The sequence below is a fragment of the Eulemur rufifrons genome, chromosome 12 (genome assembly GCF_041146395.1).
Source record: "Eulemur rufifrons isolate Redbay chromosome 12, OSU_ERuf_1, whole genome shotgun sequence".
In the NCBI taxonomy this organism is placed as follows: Eukaryota; Metazoa; Chordata; class Mammalia; order Primates; family Lemuridae; genus Eulemur; species Eulemur rufifrons.
Window position 1 is genome coordinate 4,382,686 of NC_090994.1, and position 22,932 is coordinate 4,405,617.

At 53.5% G+C, this 22,932-nt stretch overlaps 2 protein-coding genes across 17 annotated transcripts in view; one reads left to right on the forward strand and one right to left on the reverse strand.

Moving 5' to 3' along the window:
* The window catches only part of KIF13B (kinesin family member 13B), a 143,456-nt gene extending 136,487 nt beyond the window's left edge, over positions 1 to 6,969 (forward strand). Inside the window, exons 38-39 of the mRNA XM_069484785.1 lie at positions 1,029 to 1,761; positions 3,868 to 6,969. Of these exons, the coding sequence (XP_069340886.1) occupies positions 1,029 to 1,761; positions 3,868 to 4,133 (999 nt within the window). The 3' untranslated portion in view covers positions 4,134 to 6,969. The remainder of the gene's footprint in view (positions 1 to 1,028; positions 1,762 to 3,867) is intronic.
* A 13,303-nt stretch (positions 6,970 to 20,272) lies between these two features.
* Positions 20,273 to 22,932, reverse strand: part of HMBOX1 (homeobox containing 1) — a 117,951-nt gene continuing 115,291 nt past the window's right edge. For all 16 annotated transcript variants that reach the window (XM_069484813.1, XM_069484807.1, XM_069484820.1 and 13 more), the window contains one exon: positions 20,273 to 22,529. In XM_069484813.1, the coding sequence (XP_069340914.1) occupies positions 22,392 to 22,529 (138 nt within the window). In that variant the 3' untranslated portion in view covers positions 20,273 to 22,391. The remainder of the gene's footprint in view (positions 22,530 to 22,932) is intronic.

A 22,932-nucleotide genomic window follows, 5' to 3' on the forward strand; every position in this document is an offset into this window, starting at 1 on the left:
CCTGTATTTCAAATGGAAAATGACCATTCCTGTAATATAAATAATTTTTCCGTAAATATTGGAAAACATATTTCTTCTTCTGAACAGCAGCCCTGTCCACCCGAGCATCCCTGTTCCCCACTCCCGCCTCCCCTTTCCCTGTCACTTTCCCTGTCACTGTGACCAGGAATAGGGAGGGAGACAATCCGCAGCCTCTTCACACGGCTGTCGTGGTAAACGCACCTTGCACGCGCCTCAGGAACGGTAGGATTTAGATGGGTGATGGCTTTTGTCACCCCCCATAAGACGTGAGCTTTGTGTGTGTGTCCTGTGCCCGAGTGACTCAGAGGGACATGAGGGGGCGAGGCCATGGGAGGCAGCTGCTCCCTGTCTGCAGGGTCGGAGGCCCCCTGAGCCCTGACATGGGGGCAGCTTCCCCAGCAGCCACAAAAGTGGCCTCTCGGAGAAAGGGCCACGGCCTGCAGGGAGCCTCTGTCCCCTTCCTCGTCCACCTGGCTCCCAGCAGGAGGGCCCAGGCGCTCTCAGATCCTCTGATGAGGTCATTGTTCTGATTTTTGCCAGAGAACGGAGCTGTCCTGGCCTCTTTAGTGACTCTCTCAGTGTCCTTGTGAGGTTGGCAGTGGGCAGGGGATCTGGTGTGGGCGGGCGGGAGGCTGTGATGGGCAGCGGGGTTTAGTATGCCCCTGCTGTGTGCACCCTCTGTGGGAAGGCCTTTGGTCCTGTCCTACCACACTGTCCCTGCGAGGCGGGCGCTGGAGTCTCTATTCCGAGTGAAAGGGGAAGAAGTGGACAGGCAGGGGCTGTGGCCTGTGGCTCGGCAGCTCTGGCACAGGCACACCCCGCCTGGCACACATAGCCCCTCGGCATGTGGCGGGTCGTGCAGACACAAGCAGGGAAAGCCACTTGGAAGACCCAGGGCTCCGTGCAGTCAAAGCTGTGGGGTGTCAGCCGTGCACCCCGTTTGGATTCTGCGGGAACCGAGTGGCTGGCTGTCCGTTCTAAGCCGTTCTGCTTCCCCTGTCCCGCAGGCTCAGCCAGAGAGCGTGGGTGCTGGCGCGGCCCCCGAGGTGCTGGTGCAGGTGGCGGCCCCCGCGGTGAGGATCTGCGACAAGCCAGCTAAAGTGCCTTCCCCGCCGCCGGTCTCCACGGCCACCCCGAGCCCGGAGGCGCAGGACGGGCCCCCCAGCCCCTTGAGCGAGGCCTCGAGCGGGTACTTCTCCCACAGCGTCTCCACCGCCACGCTGTCCGACGCCCTCGGCCCCGGCCTGGACGCCGCGGCCCCGGCTGGGGGCCCCGCACCCGGCGGCCCCGCACCCGGCGGCCAGGCCGACACCCCGCCGCCGTCTGCCGCCGCGGGGGCGCAGAGTGTGCCCGCCGCCCGGATGGACGGCCCAAGCCCCGCGCTGGCGCCCGCGGAGCCCGCGGCCCGGCAGCTCGGCCCGGAGCCCGACGCCGCGCCCGCCTCCCCGTTCCGCGTGCGCAGGGTGCGCACCGCCGAGCTGCAGTCCTTCTCGCGCATGCTGAGCGCCGACGCGGGGCCCGCCACGGCGGCCCAGGGTGACCCCCTGGTCGCCGGGGCCCAGGCCCTGGGAAGGCCGGACGTTGCATCGGATTCCGAGGAAGGCGACGAAGTCCCCGAGTGGCTCAAAGAGGGGGAGTATGTCGCCGTGGGCACCAACAAGCTGGGCATCGTGAGATACATCGGGCCCACAGACTTCCAGGAGGGGACGTGGATCGGTGTGGAGCTGGACTTGCCCGCAGGTGAGCCTCCCTGTCTGGGACAGGTGTCGCGTCGGGCTGCCCGTAGGAAAGTGCTGGGGACTTGCTGTGTGTCCTGGACACGTCCTTTGGCCTCTCTGAGCCTCCCAGCCAGGCCCCTCTCAAAATCGGGAATTCCTGCTGGATGAGGGTTTCCTAAGGCTTGTAAGAATAAGGTTCGCTTTTTTTGCTTCCTTAAATTTCTCAGAAAGCCAAGATAGTTATCAGAGATTACAATGACTTTGGTAATGACTTTTTAACATCCGGGTGGGTCTTCAGGGCTGGCGTGGGGCCTGGTGGGTGCCGCTGTCGAGTGGGGAGGTGTGCGAGCCTCAGGAGTGGGCTTTCTGCAGAGCCCCTCCTGGGGCGCTCTGGCCCCAGCTGCAGACCTGGCCGCGCCCCTGTGACCCCTCTGTCTCTGGTCCCACAGACTTAGCTGTGAAGTCACTTTTAGTCTTTAAAAATAATTCGGCGGAGAATAGCTTGGATTGGAAGTGGTTATAGAAGATTAATGTAGCATAGGCTGGAAACAGTTTTTAAATCCATTTCTGCTGAAATGCAAAGGGGAATTTGGAAGGAAGTTTACCTCTGCAGTTGAACACAACAGTTAAAGGGCAATTAGCCAGTAATTTAATTCCTCCAACAAGCGATCATTAAGCACCTACTGTGTTCCAGTGACTATTTTAGATTCCAGGATACCTTGGTGAGCAAGACAGAGTCCCTGATTTAACTGGACTTTTACTTTAGAGAGGAAAAAGTTACTAAGAAAACGAACAGACAACATTTTGTTGGTAATAAATGCTAGGAGGAACATAAATGGGGTGAGGAGGTAGAGGATGGCAGGTGTAGGGAGGGCCTTAAATAACCAGAGACATGCACGACGTGGAGGAGAAGACGGGGTGGGGCCAGGGCCGAGTGTGCGAGCCCGGAGGCAGGGGCTTGTGCGGCCCTGGTACAGAGTCAGGTGTGATTGGCAAAGCTCACCTTTGCGGAGAATGGAGCAAGGCGGAGAAGTGGAGGCAGGAAGCCTGTCGCAGAGGTCCAGGCGGAAACGGCAGTGGCTCGGCCGGTAGGAGTGGGTGTGGAGACAGGTGGTTAGAGTTGCAGGGATGGGAAGGTGCAGCCAGCAGGGCTAGGGGGTTGGACATGGAATGTTCAGGAAGGAAAGAGTCAAGGATCGCTCCTGAGTGGCGAGAGCAGCAGGGAAGACTGTGGGACCACTGGCTGAGTTGGACAAGCCCGAAGGCAGCGTGTAAGCGGTGGCGTCTTCAGCTCTGTTGGACACAGAGGAGAGTCCGGGGTGGGGAGAGCCTATGGGTGCAGGCACATCTGGGAGGCCACTGAGCCGTGGCCTGTGCACCCCGGGCCCTCCAGTAAGTAGACAGGGCAGGCCAGGGGTGAGGAGGGGAGGAGGGATGTGTCCCTGGAGTGGGAGAGGACAGTCTCCTGTCCCTCTGCCCTTCCACCCTCAGTGCAGTTGGTGGAGCAGCTGGGCCCGTGTGGAGCCAGGCAGAGGGACCAGGCGGGACGCCGGGCACAGATGACTCATCATGACGCCATGGGTGGCGGTGGCCCCTCTGCTCAGACTCCCCAGCCTCCCCCGCCCTCCACACTCCCTGAGCTGTTTCTCATCCTTCCCTGAGAGCATTTCCTGTCTGCAAAGGAGGCCCTTCCTTACCCCCTTGACGCGTCAGGTGGCATCTGACTTGCTGTGATTGGGCGGCTTTGCCAGTTTGCATTTGATAGATTCAGAGAAGGCTTTTACCAGCGCATCCATCCTGGGCTGAGGCTTGGATCACGGGAGAGGGTCTGACCTGGGCTTCCGCTTGGCCCTCCCTGGGGCCTGTCATCTCGCACCTGGGGCTGCAGGACTGTGGGGTGTCTGTCCCTGGCAGCCACTGCTGGCTGTTTAGGAGACAGTCACCCTGTGTGCTGGCCACATTCAGTCCCTGCTAGACAGTGGCCAGGGCCCGCGAGCCGCCTACCTGGGGCCAGCGCCCAGCGGGGTCCCAGAGGTGGCAGTCAGGGGGATGCAGCCTCTGCAGAGGAGGGGTGCAGGGCGGCACGCGGCTGGGTCACCCTCCACATCACCTCTTCCTTTCCCCGCAGGGAAGAACGATGGCTCCGTTGGCGGGAGGCAGTACTTCCGGTGCAGCCCGGGCTACGGGCTGCTGGTGAGGCCCGGCCGGGTGCGCAGGGCCGCGGGCGCCGCGAGGAGGCGCAGCGCGGGCATCAGGCTGCAGGGCGCCCCCGAGCCCCGCCGGAGCGCCACCCTCTCCGGCTCCGCCACCAACCTGGCCTCGCTGACGGCCGCCCTGGCCAAGGCTGACAGGAGCCGTAAGAACCAGGAGAACCGGAAATCCTGGGCCAGCTGAGCCGGCTGCCCCAGGAGCACGTGCGGGAGGGAGCCCTGCGGTGACAGCGCTGGGGGCCGGGTGCCCACGGGCCCTCCCTGGGGGGCTGGGCAGCGGATGCTTTTTGCACATCGCAGGGCTGGTGACCTCCCCGTTTCCCTGGGCTTCTGGAAGCTTTGTCTCCTCGCTACCCAGAGGATGAGGGGGCACCTCGGCCTCCCCAGGTGGGGGTCGCAGGTTCTAGGCGCCCACAGGGGTCATGGGATTGTGGGAGTGAGGCCCCGGGTGGCACGAGGCCCGGCCACCTCCCTGCGTGCCTGTGCCTTGGGCTTTCGTTTCTCTTTCCTATTTGTCTATTCTGGTGACCCCAGGAATGTCATAATTTAAACCTTAACCCTAACTAGTGCCTTTCCTCCCCCTGCGGAGGGCAAGCCCACCCTGACCTCCTCCTGGCTGGCGCCTCAGGCCCCCAGGGACAGTCCCTTAAGTGCCTCTGGCCTCCCAGGGCTCCTGGCCAAGGCCCCGTGTGCCCCGAGTGGGGGCCGTGGCCTGCGCCCCGCTCCTGCCACGCTCCTCTGACAGGGTTTCTTAGAGTGTCTTTGTGGGTGTTCCGGCGTCTTTCCACCGGGAAAGTCTTTTCTGTTTGCCATTTATTCCCTTAACAGAATGCTTGGAATATATTTATTTATATTTATTTTTTCAAAATCTGAAATCATTTGCAAGCCACAATCGTCTGCCTGGGTGCATGTGGCCCGGGGCCTGCTGTGCACGTCACCAGCCTCTGTCACCGCTTGGGAGCTGCTGCCTCCTGCCCTGGGTGGGGGTTCCCGGGGCAGCCAGAGGATGGAGCCCCCTCCTCCTGTCCCTCTGCTGCGGGTGCCCCCGGCCTCGCTCTGACGTAGATGAAAGCAAACACTTGGGGAGTCGCGTTGCTGTGCTTCCGTAGTCGGTGACGAAGCTAGAGGCACTTACTGCCCTAACTGGTGCAATTGTGGTTTCTGGGAAGGTGCTTAGTCCATTTTAGCTTCTTGGCAATTCCCAAGCCCTGACCCCCTGACCCCACGCGGGGGACGAGGCTCGGCCGGGGGCTGTGGAGGGAGAGCCCGTCCTGGTTTTCCCTTGGTCCTCGCAGCAGCCGTGCCCAGCCGCCAGGTGCCCAGGCTCTCTGCGAGAAGCGCTGGCTGACAGTCCTGGGCCGCCCGCTGCCACAGTGCTGGGGACAGGAGCCCAGGATTAGCACAGGCAGTCTTGGTGTCCGTTTCTGGTCCTCACGTTGAGACAACACTAGAAAGCTCTGCTGAGGAATCTCTGGTTCTCTGAGAACTTGACGCTCCTCTCAAGAAGGACTGCTGGGCTCCCTGTCTCTCTGGGGCTGCCTGCCTGGTGGCCCCTGAGAGCAACAGAGTGTCCCCCCAGCACTGCAGCCCCCAGCCGGCTCGGGAGCAGACAGGAGCCCCTGCTCGGTGTCTTGAGTCCGGCCTTACGTGCACTCAGACTTCTTTTTGTCCAGAATCCAGTCCTGGCCACCGCCAGGAGGGGTGGTCTCCCTGGCGGGCCCCACCGCTGCCTTGGGTGCCCTGCGCTGCGCAGCCCCTGGCTGGGAGTGGGTGTCTTTCTCCTTCCCCAGTTGCAGGGCCAGACACAAGGGGCCCAGCAGGAAGGATCCTGCCCCAGCCCAGTCTGGGACAGTGCCACCCTGGGGCCCCATCAGCTCTGACCCCACAGATGAACTTGCAGCCAGGAGACAGGGACGTCACCGCAGCGGTAAGCCCCGCCGGCCTGGGCCCAGCGTGGAGCGGGCGGCAGGTGCAGTCTTGAGGGTGGGGCGGGCGCCATTTCCTCCGTCTTCCCTTCTGCCTCACTGACTGCAGACCCAACTTAAACAGAGCGTCCGCCCTGGGACTTTCTCGACGCCGTTCTTAGAGGGCCCCAGGCTTACCACAGCTCGGGGACACTACCTGGGGCCTCTGCCTCCCACTTTGCACGCCCAGGGCCACCACCGGCCCCGCCACCTCCCACGCGGCCCTCAGGCCCTCTTGAAGGATGGAGGCACAAGGGTAGAAAGGCCCATTCGCACCCTGGGGACTGCGTCGGGGCGTGGCGGGGCAGGGGGTGGGCGTGTAACCGGCGTCCCTGGTGCCCAGGCCTGACCCGGGGAGCAGCCGGGCACCATTGAGGAGGGGGAGGCATTTGGGGGCCCACTGGGCGGGGCCTTGTGTGTTCAATGAGAGAGCTGAGCCGGCAACGTGACTGCTGTGGCGTCTGAAAGGCTTAGGTGCCCCCCGACCCCAGATTACTCCCTGGCATTTCCTCCTCTTGCCTTAAAAGCTCCCTGAATGTGAAATGGTCCAGAAGTCCTGAGTGTTCCTTTTCCTCGCAGAGACTCGCCCTGCCTGTGTGCACGCGTGTGTAGGTGTTTAGGTCCCCCCTGCCCACCGTGGCCGGCCCCCGGGGCCGGCTAGATGGGAGTGTCCGACTGTAGTGCCTTAGCCGCGGGGACTGGCGTGCGGCCTGTGCTTCACGCCTGTCACCGCCGATTGTACCCAAAAGCATCTTTCTTTCAGAAAAGTCTCTGGTGCCTTCCTGGTGGGCTGCTGACACTAATGGTGTTGGGAGGGTCTTAGGACATCTCTGTGTGGATGATTGTAAATATGATGGGTTCACGTTTAAAGAAGTAACTTTGATTCCGGGATTATATTGATTTGGTACACATTAAATGGGAGTTCAGATATCCAAAGACTCTGTAATGAGCTGTACAGACTTTAATGATTTGCGTTGTATAATGAACTAAACCACTGTAATTTTGTACCATATAAGCCTTTCCAGCAAATGACCAACAGCTTCGAAATAAAACCACGTGATTTCTTGCCTATGTCTGGGTCAGTCTTGTTGCTCCACTGTGACACTGGGGTGTTTGGGCCCATTGCAGACCGTACCCCCGTCCGTCATGGCGTGGCCTTGTTCTCGGTGACGAGGGGCTTTTCAAGGTTGAGACTGGAAGAGGGAGGTTCGGGGAGCAGCAGCACGTGCATCCCCCAACCCGTGTGCTGCCCGGAGGCCGAGCTGTGCACGATTTGGACCAAAGAAGCCAGGAGGCCCCGCAGGGTCCTTGGCCAGTCTTTGAGCCTGGTTTAGGCGTCAGCCCCTTACAGAAGCTGGCAACCAACAGGCACTTTCTGGGGGCCGAAGAGCCCAGGTAATTGGAGCTTCTGGGCTAGTTGGGAGACAGGGTGGCCTGGGAGGGACCATCCCCAGCTCTCAGGGCTCCACTCTCTGCCCTGACCTGCGTGACAGTCTCCACACTGGACCTCCCCCTCTCTTTCCACTACATAGAACTGGAAGCTTCCATAACAAGGTGTTTCAAGAAGACAGGATTGTGGTTGTGACCAGCAGGTAAGACCTGGGCCTGACTGCCATCTGTCCAGCTCTGTGCCCAGCGTGGGTGTGGAACAGCGCTGAGGATGGCAAGGCCGGCCTTTGAGCCAGGGACGATTGGCAGCCTGCCTTTGATAGGCCTGCGGAGTCCCACTCACAGCCAGGGACCACAGCCCAGCACCAGCGAGGGACATGGGTGGCTGGTGTACATCCCCACGAGGACGCAGGCTCGCTGTGGGCCTGTGTGCAGCTTCGCTTTCTTCCCTGCGCCAGCCACCCCCTCGGCCCTTGTCTGATACCAAACACGCTTGCAAATGCTGCGGCCACTCGGAGGGCTGAACGGAGGTGGCCATCAATCAGAACACATCTTAGCAGGACTTGTTTATATTCATAAGCGCAGAAGAGTTGTTCGCAGAGATAAGTGCTGCCAAATAATGACAGAAATTTGGCAGCCAGGAGTTGCCCTGCTCTGAATGAGGCAGGAATCTGAAAGTAGAATTGATCCAGCTCCTAGGATAGATCTTATTTTTCAAGCGGCTGCTCTCTTGCAACTCAATGAGATGTCTTTTGTTTGCGTAAGGCTGTGGGGTTTCTAGTTGCTCAGACTCCAAAATGGACTTCAGTGGATGTCACATTTCATGAATTCATTCACTCACTGTCCCTCAACGCATGTTTGCATACAGATCCCGTGCCTGGCCTCGAGGAGTGTGCAGTCCAACAGAAACAAGCCACCTGGTGGGTTCCACGACGGGGTGACCCTGCAGTGCCCTGGGGCACACGGGAGGGCCGCGCAGCCAGAGGGGGTTGAGGAAGGTGGCCCTAAAAGGTGCTCGGAGAGGACACGGGAGCTGGTGGAGGGGCAGCTGGGGAGATGTCCAGGCCCGGTGCATGTGGGGGACGGTTGGGGGTGGCGTGGCACTGACGGCTCTACTGCTTCAGTAGAAAGAGCAATTTTGGGTCACGTAAGGGGAGCACGGGGTGGGGACATCCTCTGTGTGGGCCCTGCCCCCACCTCCCAGCCTGCTCCCCTCCACTTGGCAACTTCCACGGGGTTCGGGGCAGCTTAAGAGTTCGCAGAGTCTCGTCTAATTACGTACGCTGAGAAGAGAAAAAAGGTTTTCTCGGAGAAGTCTAATGGATTCCAGAGTCTACTGATGTGAAAGGGAAGCCTTTAAAGAAAACCAAATAACGAGGCTTCAGCTTTTATTATTTTGTTTTTTTTTTTTTGCTGCTGAAGGTGAGGCCCCAGGAGAGAGCACTCTTAGGAAAATGAGGCTCAGGGTGTGGCCCGGACTGGAGACGCGGAGCGGAGCTGCGTGGAATTTAGGGTGAGTCGGGGCTGTGTTCGCAGTGGGTGGGGACGTGCTAGGAGCCTGCTGGTCTCAGCCCGATGCAGGGACAGCACAGCGGGAGGCGGGGGCAGTGAGCAGGCAGGGCGGGGCTCACCGTGAGGGAACGTGCAGTTTGGGGGCTCTCCTGGTGCCATCTGGACACAGCAGAGGCTGGAGGGGCAGGCAGTGAGCGGGTGCCGCGCCCTCCCTCCCTCAGCCTCCCTCCCTCAGCCAGGTGCTGTGTAATTAGACACGATCCTTTTCAAGTGTCCTTGGGACCCATGTTCAGAACACTTCTGTCCCTTCCATACATGGTGTCAGGCACCTCCCAAATGATTGCTCTGATCCAAAGAAATCCCGGCCAGCCAGTCTTTGTTCAGTTATACATTTTATTCTCTAATAGGTACAATACTAAAATAAACACAAATTAAAAAAAAGTTTTATTAAAACAAAACTGTACAAAAAAGCAGTATACTACATTTTAATTACAGAACAGTCTACTGTCCAAAAGGCACTAATCCAGAATAGGAGAGACAATGATACAGGACTCATCGGACTATTTATTCAATACAATAGAGCGCTTGTTTCTGTGACCATTTACATCTAGAAACAAGGGCTTTTTGCTACAGTCGTTACACACTGTTATAAATATGAGTCCTACTGGGGAAGGTGCAGTATCCCTCTCCCTAGGGAAGCTTCCCAGCAAGAGGGACCGTCGTGGGGCTGAGAGGTGGACGGGCGGCAGGGGGACGCCCGTCGGCCCCTGGGCACCCGGAACGTGTCTTTCGGCCTGGCCTCTGCTTGTTGGTTTCTGGCCACTAGTGGCAGCCACTTTAACCCCCTCTTGTGATTTAGCACCGGCAAAGTGGGTTCTGAGATGCTCCAGGTACCTGGGGCTGGAGGTCTGGGTGGTGCGGCGTCAGCAGCTCAGCAGAGGGAGGCATTTGGTAACCTGATCGGAAGAAAGGCAGCGACTACTGGAGGAGGGAGACGAGCCCTGGCACAGTGAGCTGGCACCACAGCCAGGCGGGGCCCCCGCTGCTGTCCAGACACGCGTCTGGCCCAGAAACAGGAGGTCCTGTTCCTAAGTTCAGAGGTCTCCTGTGTCCCTTCCTGGTGGGCCCAGGGCAGAGTCTGTCTTAGAGAGATCTGATAAGCTTTTGTTTTAGAAGCTGATTTCTAGAAGTAGGAGTTTGCCTCCCAGAAGGAAGTCTAGATACAGTGACCAGCCTGAAGCGGGGACGCCGTTTCCCTCCCTAGGTCCCCCCTCAGGACCGCCGCGGCTCCGGGTCCCCTCACACTGTCTGTGTTGAGCGGCCAACTCCCTAAAACCCAGATTTTATTCTTTAGTGGACTCTGGACCCACGGAAGAGAGAGACTGCACCTTTCCAAACAGTGTCATACACATATAAGACGAAGACAGGCATCTGATGTTAACAAAAATAAGTAACAAAGAAATAGGATTAAACCAAATCTCTTCTCACAGCATCCTATACTACATCCTCCTTCTGCTTAGCAGAAAATTGTACGTACACAAAAATACAAATACACAATTTTGTAGAACAGTCTGATTTTAATATATTTATATATATTTATATTTATACGAGTGGCAGGTTAGTTCATTATATAGAGCTTTTTGCACTTTTGGCTCATATGCAACAAGGCTTATAAATTCAGCTTTAGCTTTCATTCAGGTTTTATAGCTTTTGAACAATTGTTTTCACATTTAAAGCAGCATCCAATTTGCACTAGGAGTTTGTGGTGATTACAGGAAAGACGGGGTCGAGGGGTTACTGGAGGGCGGGGGATACATTCCAGTGTGTGTGGCAATGGACGGAGGATTCCATGTGGACAGAGCTGACCATGATGACCCCTTGAGGTAGACTGAACACCTTACAGCAGACTCAGACACAGGTGTGACTCGCCCTCAGGGACACATGGTGCACAAGATGGGGGACAGAGACCAGAGGAGACGCCAAAGGGAAACACAAAGACTAAGACGCACGACAGCCCCGGCAGGGAGGGGCGCTCTGCCCCCAGGCCCGTCCGGCAGGGGTCCCGCACAGCCCGTCTCAGGGACGCGACCATTTGGTGGATGCTAAATACTGTGGGCAATCCCAAGGCATCGGTCCAGGGTGTCTGACCTATCCGACCGCTGCACTCGCTTTCCATCCCCGATCCTGCTGCGCCATGGCCCCCACCCTGCCGTGAGCACACCCTTGAGAAACGGCACCTCCCAGCACTCTGCTCCTGCCTGCATGCTTCTCAGTGACAACCAGGGTGACGACGGCACACTTGGTAGAACCTGTGAGGAGCAGCGTCTGGGGACTGAGTGACGAGGCCCTGCCGGAGCCCAGTGGGGGTTACGTGCTCCGGAAAAGCCTCATTTTCGTTGTCACCACGGCAGTGCACGCCCATCTGCTCACTGTCCTCCACGCGCCTCCCTGCTCTACCCAAGTCGGAACTCAGGATTCTACCGGCGAGTCTGCCTGCGTGTCACATGTGAACACCCGGTGTCTGGGTTACCGCATTGTCCGGACAAAAATGCTGGATCATTAATGACAATAAAGTGCCTGGGTTTGGATTGTTCCATTTTGCAAAACCTTTTAACGCACCAGCAAATCATCTGAGTGCTGCTTAGTGATGTGATTGGAACAGAGTGCAGTCACGAAATAATCTGCCCTACGCCCACCACGTAATAAAGGCCCCGTATTTAGGTCAGACTTAAATTACTTTTAAAAAGAAGCAAACAAATAACTCTCACATTCACTTTTAAAAACACACTTTTGATCTTGCTTACGCCCTACTGATGACAGCCTTTCTGAGCCCTTACGAGCGGACACCCTGATCCCTCCTCCTAGGGGGAGAGGACGCAGCACGCAGCCAGGCCCCAGTGAGTCACGATCGCGAGTGAATCCGCACGCGTGTGAACCGCGATTGTTTGACGCTTTGTCCTCTTGGTCTGGACACGTTTGCAGCTGCTGACAAGAGACAGAATGCTGCTCTGAGGCTGTCTCGCTCTCCTGCCTACACTCAGTAGCCACTGAGATTTAGCTACACAGACTCTTAAACTTCTCTATGAACCAAGACCATATCCACATAAACAGAAACATCGCTAAAAAAAGAAACACTGGAAAACAGTGACAAAGCCAGCCTGACGTGGCCGTGAAGAGATCCCTCCCGCTCGCCTGCCCTTGCGGTGGTTCTGCCTGCAGAACGCCAGGGACGCTGGAGAGGGGGCAGCCACCCTGTGCCCGCCCCGGAGAGCCGGGTGCAGGGCGGGGAGGGACAGGGGACAGGGCACAGGCCGACTCTCTGGCAGGTTCCAGAGGTCTGTAACTTGCTTAGGCACTTAAAAAACAAATAAAAATTTATCCTTGACAGGTTCTGCATATCCAACGTGACCGTGGCCGTGGAAGGGAGGGCGAGCCCATGAGGAAATCAGAGAAGGCTGTGGGCTCTTCCAGGGGAGGCAACTGTGACGTTCTTGGCATCCGCGGCAGGGAGAGCGTCCCACCCGGCAGCCAGGGTGAGTCAGAAGAAACCAGGGTGGTGATGGCTCAGGGGACGGGGACTCGGCCCGGCAGACGCCTTTCCAGGTCCCTGCTCCACGGCCCCCCAAGGAAGTGGGCGAGCGTGGGTGTGGGAGGCCCACAGCGGCCTGCTCCAGACCCCCCGCGGGGCTGGGGAGGCGCCCGCCAAGCGGACGTGCTTTCTAGGGTCACTGTGAGCAGGCTGTTAGGAACAGAAGAGGCCCTTCAGGGAGTGTTCTGGCAAAGCTGACGAGCAGTAAGCAGCCTCGCCAGAGCTCCCAACGCTCGCACAGAAAAAGCTCTACCCGCCCCCCACCCCGAACTTTGGTTTTGTGGCGCCCATTCTCACAGACGCGGGACTGAGGGGTACACCGATTCTAACAGAGTGGAATGTGGTTTTCAAGGCAAATCGTAACGACGACGCTTCCTGAAAGCAGCCCGCGGCCGAGCACTCCCCCCGCGTGCCGCCCACCCCGGCAACGCGTGCGCTTGCCCCACGGAGCTGGCACAGACGCGACGCGAGAGAGTCAATGTGCCATCGGCAGCGCCTGCTGTGTACATCAATACAGCACTAATGTCGTTCTGTTTTCCAGTTTAACAGCTCCAGTGAATGATGAAGTGGAAAAATGACTCTCACGAGTTTATGCTGGGCTCTTAGTTCAAGTAAAGCAAAAAAGAGAGGTTTCTGTGCTCAAAAGAAGCCACCCAACAAGACTGAAATTCAGACCTGGTCTGGAAGCGATGGGAAGTTGAAAAAGTCCTGGAGGGAGGAAATAGCCTTGAAGCACGAGGTCCGTGACTTGCGGCCACAGACACTGGTGAGAGCTGCGTGCTCCTTCCCAGGCAGGAATCGCGGCCCACAGCCCCAGGTGTCAGTGACCCCCAGCCACCAGCAGAGGTGCAAAATCTAGACCAATTCCAAGATGAAAGGCACACATGCCTTTTTCCCTTCAGTGTTTTGGGGAGAGGGGCTGGGTAATAAAACCCCATCAGCCAGCCAAGGTATCAACGTGCCTATTATGGGGACCACTCACGGCGTGGCCTTGCTCCCGAGGTGGCTTTTACTCTCCTGGGCTTCAAGGATGCCTGTGACACAAGAGCAGATCAGGAAAGAGACAATGACAGAACCAACCCCTAGAGAAGCACTTATGTTTGAGAGGATCAAGAGTAGAAAAGGGCAGGAAGGAAGAAACACAGAATTTCAGTTGGGTGAGGTCAGCCGGGAGCCCGTGTCTCTTGGTCAGTGTCCCTGACCGGCAGTCACCTCCACGGGAGCTGTGGCAGGACAGGCCCCAGCCTCTACCCTGAGGAAGCTCACTCTGCCACGCCCGAGTCTGGATTTGTCTCTGTGCGACTGCCATTTACTGGCCGGGTAAGGCTCCCGGGGAGCCAGGGCAGAGGCCAGCGAGGTTCCAGGACACCAGCAGGCCGTGACCGCAGCAGGACGCGTGGGATCTGAATAGAGAGGAAACGGGACGCAGGACAGATTTTCATACTCTCTGCCTTTACTAACTGAACTGCAGGCAAGAAGTGCTGGCAAAGTCTAGTTCCCCTCAGTGCTCAGACCCAAGGCAGCCACATTCTTTTCTTCCACTTGCCAACGCAGCTGTACAGCGTCACCGCACTCCTATCCCTGTCACTGACCGGGGAGGAAGACTAGGGGAAGGGCCCAGCCTGGGCGACGGTGTCCAGACTGTCACAGGAGCGCTGGTCCAGTGTCAGAGGGAATTCAGTATACAGAGGTGGTGGCAACGTGACCTACCCAGTGCTGTCCCTTGAGAAAATGAAACAGGTTGGAATCCACCAGGGTCCTGCCTGGCCGTGGTGAAGGTGGAACTGCTCACTCGGTGTCGGGTCTGCGAGTCCCGGGTGCTAAGCCCGGAGCGTGCCCAGAACAGAGACGCGCTCAGTGTGGCCACGTCAGGAGCTCTGATCACTCGGGAGGTCTGTGTCTTTGTCTCTTGTAGTGACAGGCTTTCGAATGGGGGCATCTTTAGTTTCTTATAAGAATAATTTATTTATGATGTTTGCGTCTAAAAAATACTTATTTCATGGGTAAATGCTATTATTTTTACTAGAAGGGAGAGAAGAGACAGGGATTATCTTTGTAAGTTTCCTTTTTCATGAGGGAGGGGCGGGGCTGCTGTGGTGCAGGGTTTTCTGAATCCCCCAAGTGGCCTCCGGAAACATCTGGGGAGGGAAGTGTCTCTAACTCCAGCTCTTCTAGGTAGCACCATCCCTGAAGCGGCACATCTAATACTCTGATCCCTAAGACAGATTATGTTGGAAGGTTTTAACCGTGGTGCTAATTCTATTTTCTCTGAATGTTAGCAGATCATCAGAACGTTCTGCTGGCTGTTTCAATATATGTCCCACAAATCACAGCATCAGACTCCTTTAGTCAGTTCTCAGAATCTCTCATCTTAAGACAGATTCTAAATTCTAATGGAAATGGTTCTCTTTCAGCAGCTGGGAAAGTAAGACAAGGGACGCTCTACTCTTCGGGGTCATGAATCTACAGTCACTCCCGTTGTCACAGAGACCGACAGGCTCCCTAAGAAAGCAGTCTCGGTACGTCTAAGTGCAGGTGTGCAAGGGGTGGGCGCGTGTGAGGTTGCTTTGAGATCTTACAGGAGGAGAAACACAAGAAAAAACCTTTTAGGATCTTTTTCCTCACCTAGCCCAACTACTCTACATTTTGTTGTAGGTATTTTTGGGGGAACAAAAATAAAAGAATCTCAAGGCATAAGAACCTTTCCCTAAACTCTAGGGGTGTGTGTGTTGGGGGACGGGGGAGAGGACAGCTATAACTAAGCAGCTGACCTCAGTATTCCCAGGGACCCTAGTTGTAACTAGCATTTCAGCCAGGTTTGGATTGTTTCCGACATGCGGAGGGGGAAAGATTTATACGAGAAGCAGCAAAATATGAAAAAAAAAAAAAAAAAAAAAAAAAAGCCAGAGCTTTATTTTCCTTAGTGGCTACGAGCCAATCCTGGAGTGTCCAGGCCTGAAAAAAGAAAGGGCTTTCGGACCAGGCTCACCTAGCACAAGCACAAGCCGCCTGGGCATGAAACGGCTTAGGAGAGGCCCCTTGGCACTACGTTAGGGCCAGTAGTCTCATAGACTCACTCCCGATCGTATAATTGAATAAAGACTTCTGTGAGTAACAGGGAAAAAACAAACCACGTTCTAGAGAAAGACTAGTTGGTGACTCAGCAGCTCCTATCCAACGTGACACCTCAGGATGAAAACAGCAGGGACCACGTAGGGCGCCAAGACCACACGATGCCCGATGGGACAGGGAGCACAGCAGAGAAAGGAGGAGGAGTGGGAGAGAAGGTGGAGGTGCTGGGGAGACGATCACAGGGACAGCAGAACGATGGGAAAACTCAGGACAGCAAAGGCACCTGACGTGAGAAAAGCTCGGGAGAAAGCACGTCTCTTGCTTCAGTGACTTTAGGACGCTGCGAATACCAGGATTCCCCTCGTGCCGCCTGGCTGTTTAATGCCTGTGTTAAGCTGATTTACGTGTGTTCCTGTCGTGCTGTGGTCTGGATCCCGGGATTCAATGAGGAAAACCCTGTTCAACTCTGAAAACTCCTGTCTGGTAAATACTTTCTGATGGTGATGCCGATGGAAACATCAAGAACAGAGGAAGAATCTGAAAACCGCAGGGAGCTCAGTGAGCAGCACATGTCCTCAGGTTAGGCCAACGAGGTCTCCAAGCTGGCTGGCAGCGGGACGGAGTGAGCGGGAGGCCTGTCAGAGGTTTGGGATTCTGACTGTGGTTTCTACTGAAGGTGGACCAGGTAGAAACAGGATGTGAGTGAGGCTTCAAATAATTTAGAAGTCAAATGGGAACGATAATCAAAGGCTTCCATTTGGAAGCTGAAACAACTCCAAATCCTTCTCTTCCACTTAGGGGAGAACATGAGTACCATGTCATTATTTTAGTTTACCGAGCTGCTGTTCCAAATGTTCTCGGGAGCATTGGTGCTAAAAGGGAACAGGGGAGGGGAGCTCTGCCATTTCCAATCACATAAAGGACAGAAATCCTTTTAATTATGACCATGCCAATCTGCATCCTGCTAAAACAGCTAATTACATGTCAGGAGGACACTCAGTCATTCGGAACAATTGCCATTATATTTTTATGTATTCATTCTATGCCACCCCCCTCAATTACCATGGTTACAATTTGAAAAGATTCAGCCAAACCTTCGTTTGATCACTGCACACCCGTGTGAATCTGAGAGGTAATTATGGCTGTGTGGAGCCACTCGTGTTTAAAGGAAAATGAAAACGGAGTCAAGGGAGCGGGCGTCCTGAGACTGCTCAAGTGCGCGCCACCGCCTGCTGCACCGAGGGGCCTGGACCCCGACGGGGGCCAACCAGTCCTAAAACCTGCCTTGCCACAGGGGCATCGGGACAGGAGAAAGGCAGAGCTCCCCTGCAGAGGCACCTTCCTGCGTGTGGTCACAGCGCGGGCTCGTGGGAAACTGTCAGGGGGTGTGAAAACCCCAGCTTTCACCTGCCTGGATCAACTAGACTGAGCTCTGCCCCCAGCGTTGCAGGAAGAAGGGTAACGAAGTTCAGATGTACGCGTGTTTGTCATCCCAAGGCACCTACTAAGTCAGCTCGGTAAGAAAGGGGGGGGTGCAGCCAATTTCCCTCACTCTCTTCTCTCCTACCTCTTCCCCTCTTGGTCACAAAAGAAAACCAGTGTTGTCGTTGGACCGTTAGCTTTCTTTTTGCTGCTTGTTCTCATCCCTACCAAGAAAGAATAATGAAGCTAATACAGAAACTTTTCAGTTTACAAACTTCCAGCTTCTGAAGGAACACAGATATGAGCAAAGTTGCATTTCAGAGGTGAGTGAGTCAACCACTGGCCCTGCAAGCCACCAAGAGCAGCAGCTCGTCACTTCAGTCTGCACATAAAGAGAATTAAGAACAGCCTTTCCCAAACATACCTGTTTGTGACACAGGAGTCTCTGCAGTCAGAAAACTGACTTGTCTCCAGAAAGCCTTTCCTACCAACTTAGTATGGTGGTTCTTTAGAGAGCGGTAAGGGAATCTCTCCACTTAAGTGATCGTCGTCTTTGAAACCAAGAGTGCATGATGTAGGAGACCACCTTGGGCAGCAAGCTACCATGAAACCCTTAGAGATAACCTGGCCGTTCGTAGTTGCCTCCCCGGGAAAGCCCGCCACGCTCAGTAGGCGGCAGTGCCCTGGCACGGGACAACGCGGGCATTCCTGGTGACGTGAGCGGAGAAACGAGGGGTTTCGGGGCATGCAGCTCCGTTCGCCAAATTCACTATGGCTGACAACTGATCCCCAAATCCTGAGTAAACTTCCTTGCTAGTTAAAAGAGCACACAGAAAAGGGAATGCATGGATGTGTAATTCCCACCCTGCCCCAGTGCATACCCTACCCCAGGCGCCCACCCCCCGAAAGACAATGTGCCCAACTTTCACGTGGGAAATCTTGAAAAATAAATCCGGCTCAGTAAAGCTATAAATGGATTTGGCTGGTCTCAACACACAGCCCCAGTGAATACAGTAGTAAAACATTACCAAAAATCACAACAACAAAATGACAAAATCTATCGCCACTCTGACGTAAGATTTAAATCACAGAGATTAACACAGAAACCAACGTACAGTGTGGAGGGTGAGGACTCTAAGATCATCAAGAATAAGGAAAATTATTGCCTAAGAATCTGTTGAGACTCACTGGGGGAGGAAATACTCTGGTTGTTCTCTGAACAACATAAGATAAAAAGCAATTTAAAAAGGCAGAGCCACGAGTTAAACGGGAAGACTGCTTCTAACCAAACCCTTCTTAAGATCGAAGAGAGTAAGGACTTGAAGTTCACATTTTTAGGACAGGGTCGGGGATCATTTGTGAAAAAGGGATTATTTCCACAGTTGTGGGCACGTGGAATACGTAGCTGGTCAAGACAGGAAGGCGTGTTTGTGTCACGAGGTGAACCACACCCACCTACTGCCTGCCTTGTGGTAACACAATTCCAGCAAAGAAATCCACTCAAGACGAGGACAGAGGAAGATGGCAGAGAAGCTGTTCACAGAGGACAAGGCTGGAGAGTCCTGATTAAGTATTTATACCTGGTGCCTGACGATATCCAAGGGAGAAGTTTCTAAAGCCAACATTTCTTAAAGATAAAGGCCAAACAGGGAGAAATGAAACAACTGTGAATTCTTCATAGTTATCCCCCTTTGAGGTAAAAAATATAACTGGATATCTGGATTTAACAGAGGTGCTGTTGATCACTGAACTGTCTGTCATCATAAATCTACCAGGAAGTAGTAGATTTATACTAGATTTGTATACTTCATAGTAATGATTTTCTTCCTTTTTTTTTTTTAGGTGGTCACATCTACTGAGCGGGGATGAAAGGTAGCCGTGGTGGTGGTGTCACCGTCTCTGCCTCCCTGCCCCACATTCCTTCCTGGGAAGGGCCATGGGAATGTACGTGCTGGGGCGTGTCCCACTGAATGGCTAGTGTCCACAGGGAGGTGGAAGGTAACTACACTTAACAACCACTTAAAGGATTGAGATGTGCAGAAAACTGCCTTAAGGGGCACCCTAACACAACAGAATGTCTACTTGGTACTGAACAGCACTAGAAGGTCCAAACGGATAAAAACTCACTGCACTGCCCTCCCCAGGCCACCACCTGACGGTAGGATTGGCAGCAGACAGGTGGACATCTCATTGAGATGATCCGTCTTTAAAAGTTCCCTATGCAAGGTGTTTTTAAAAGGGTGGGACGCTTACCCATCTGACCGTAGGAATTCAGTTAAAATGTCTTTAAAAAAAATAAATAACAAGTTACATGAGTATCTGTTGGCAAGTTCCCGCCACCCCACTTTTAAAAGATGTTTAAAAGTCTTCCTCAGCCAGGAGGAAGAGCCTGGCAGAGCAACCAGAAAGCACGGCAGGCAAGTGTGAAGAACCTGGCCCTTTCCCTTCAGTAATAGAGCAGCTCAGCAGGTCAATTTTAATACTACCTCTAAATCTGAAAAAGCTTAAGAAAGAAGTTTACTGTCCAAAGATACCAGAAATGAAACAGTGGCAGCTCCATATGCCAGTACAAGAACTAAGGTGGCCTGGAGGGATAGCAGAATTGGCCCTGGTGACAAACAGAAAACCGATGGTAGATTTCAATCTAGACCCAACGGAAGTCAAGTCTTACGTTTGGTGAAAAGTAAGTTACGTGTAAGGCAGTGGGTCTTCAGAGGAGGCCAGGAGTCTTCCCAGACGACAAGGGCTGTGGGTGCAAGACTCTTCCCTCCTGTTCGCACCGAGTTCAACACGAGGCTGTCCTCCGTTGGTGCAAACGGCCTTTCAGTTTCACCAGTTGCCAGGTCGGGCCTGGTACTGCCCGTCAAGGACGCGAACTCCCTTTGTTCTCTGAAGCCTTTTTTCCTCCTCAAAGGTCTTAAAACAATGAAACCCTTTAGCTCTTCTATGGCAATCATTCTATTTCTTTAGAAACGGCAGCTGTCTTAACAGTTTGAGTCTGTTCCTTTAAAAAGACCAGCAAGAACAAATGAGAGTAGCAAGCCCGCCATAAAGAAGCTATCAATTATAATAATCTCCTTACAATAAATCATGGATGTGGCTTGTCAGAGAGTGTATTTTTTCTCTCCTTGTTCTGATTCAACCAAGAATAAGCAGACTAAATTCCACCAAAATGGAAAGATAAGATGTTACATTTCTTCTAAGCAAAATAAAAGGAAAGAAAGGTATCACAATCTCCTAATTGAAATAAGTCAAATAAACCAAGAAGGAATATGAGCAGGGGGAGGGGGGGGTTATTCCTGAGAATAACAAATGCTACTCTTCAATTTGTTGGTTCAAGTAATACAGCAAAACAGAGATGATGCTCTGTTTTACTTCAATTCTTGGAAGCTGGAAAAAGTATATACATTTTTTTCCCTCCTGAAACCCATGGACAAGAGCAGGACCAGGCCCTGCATATAGCTCTTTAAAGTCACAGACATACATAAGGTGGCACTGTCATGTCCTCTCAAAGACTTTTCCTCACGCTTACAAAAGCAGGATTAACAGACGAGGAGAGGATGTCGTCAGCGTTGTGCCTTGCGTGGAGGGAGACCAGCTAGAACCAGCGGATATTCAGTATGTCACGAATGGGAAAGGGAAAAATCAAGGAAGGTCAGTAAGTCTCTCTCTCTCTCAATAGTTTTAAGGTGAATACATTTGGTGGAGGAGGCGGGGTGAAGAGGTAAGAAAATGGCACCTTCCTTCTATCTTAGAAATTGTTTTCAGGTAATGGACAGAAAGACAGAACCCCTGCTTACTAGCCAGCCCCAGGTTCCCCTTTAAACAAGGCTTCGTTATACACAGAGAGATGGAACGAGGCACAAGATACACAGCAGTTGTGCCTCTTTCAGACGCACCCTATGCTGCTACAGTGAAGGCTGTTCCCTCTTACCCACAGTGACAGTGTGTCATTTAATCGGGATGCCAAGAGATCATTTTCATACAAGGCCAGTGTTGTAATTTTCTTTGATGCATGAATAGTTCATCATCTTGCTACTTGATGACAAGGTGATCACAGGGTGACTTTATAACGCAAGTTCACTGTTTGGTATTTTGAGTTCTCAAAATGAAAAAAAGATTTATCAAATATAAATATCTTTAAAAAGTAACAAAACTGCTACATATGTGATCGAGGAAAAAAATTCCATTAGTTACTGCCGCTTAAAGTAGATTAAACTTTACAAATATTACCACATCCATTATCAATATGGCTTCCAATTATTAAGTAAATTGCCTGTAGCAATATAGCTTTTCACACCTCTACAAGGACAGAGTAAAGAGAACACCAAAGCAGTCACGTCCTGTTGTATCTCACACAGCCACAAGGTAAGTGGTAAATGTCCCCTATTTTCCTGCTCCTATTCAGGCAGGTCTTTGCCTCTGTGACAGCACAATCCCCCCACAACGTCCTCTATCAGCCTCCCAGAGGGCGGGGGCTTCAGTTAATGGATAAAAGACTGTAAGTTCTTTCACTTATTTTTGACCTTAGCTAGCTCCATCCTTGAAAGACTGTTTTTGGTAGCAGGGAAAAGGGGCACCAACAGGAGGCAAAGCAACTTCCGTGACGACCTCCAGACCTTTTCCAGACAGGCACTGGCGACTGTGCCGCGGAATGTACATGGTTCTGAGACCCGGACTAAGCATCCCTTAGACATTCAGCTCGTGGTTTTTTTCCAATGCTCTCAAGCTGGGATATTTTTTTTAACTTTTGTTTTTTGTCTTTTTTTTTGTTTTGTTTTGTTTTTAATTATGGTCCCAAAGGCAGAAGGCAGTATTTTATCTACTAAGTCACACAGCTTGTGAGAGGAAAGGATGTCTGTCAGGCATGTTAACAAACCACCAAAATCTGAGATCGAGTTTTTCCATTGACATTCTTAGCACAGCACCCAGAGAAGTGTAATCTAGCCACGGTGTGACTATGAGGAGGCACGGCTTATTGCAGCTGGAAATCAATTATCCTCACGCGGAGGTGGGGATTCTAGTGTTCCTTTGACTCTGTAGATACTCCCCACACGGTGTCTGTCATTCCTGCGACCCTACCTCAGCTTGCATCCTGTCAGTCTTGGGGAAGGAAAATGGGGTACAGACTAGTGTTACATGAATCTAAGGTACCCAAGATTTTACACGTAGCCTAGTATTTGAGAACTGAGGGCTATCTAAATACCTGGAAGCACTTTCTTGGAATGCTAAGACGGAGCAGCAAGATTTTCTAGCCTCGGGGGCTGGGAGGGGAAGGTTGGTTGGTTGGTTATTAGTTACTGGGAATTAATACTGAGAGAGTATATGCAAAGGCTGAGGGCACCATGCCATCTTCACAGAACAAGACCCTAACGGCTACCTGACATACAAGAAACTGCAAGTTATACTGTAAGAACACATGTTAAGGACCGAGGAAAGTCTGCTAAGGTGCTACATCTAAACTAAGTTAACTTGTCGTGTTTAACCTCCCTGATCAGTCATCATCCAGGGCCTCTGTCTTGATTTCGTTGGCTCCTTGTCGGGCCAATGCCAAGATAGTGTGGTTGACTGCTGCCATTTCCACAGCTAATGAGATGGGGTCTTGGTGGTCACTATGGCTCGTGCTGTCATCCTGGATGTGCAGAAATAAGAAACGAATGTTACTGGTGGAGTGTACAATTCTCTAGTGCACAGAAAGGCATGCTGGGGCCAGGGGAGGCAGAACATTCGTGGGAGGAGACAAAACGGTGGGGGCGGGTCTCATGGTAAAGGTGAGTTGTATTTAAGTAGACACTGAATGGATACATGTCCAAAGACTCTCAGTTGACATTTTTATGATTCAACAAATAAAAAGCACTAAAAATGTTTTTCCTCGCTGAGAACTATATTCATTCCATCAGAAAGACTGCTGGTGATGATGACCAGACCTGGAGTGATAGGTACAGGACCAACCTTTTGGGTTTTTCTGTTTGTAACAAATATGGCAGTAACCTCCACAGCCCATGCTAGTGAGCCATTGAATTCCAGGCTGCTAC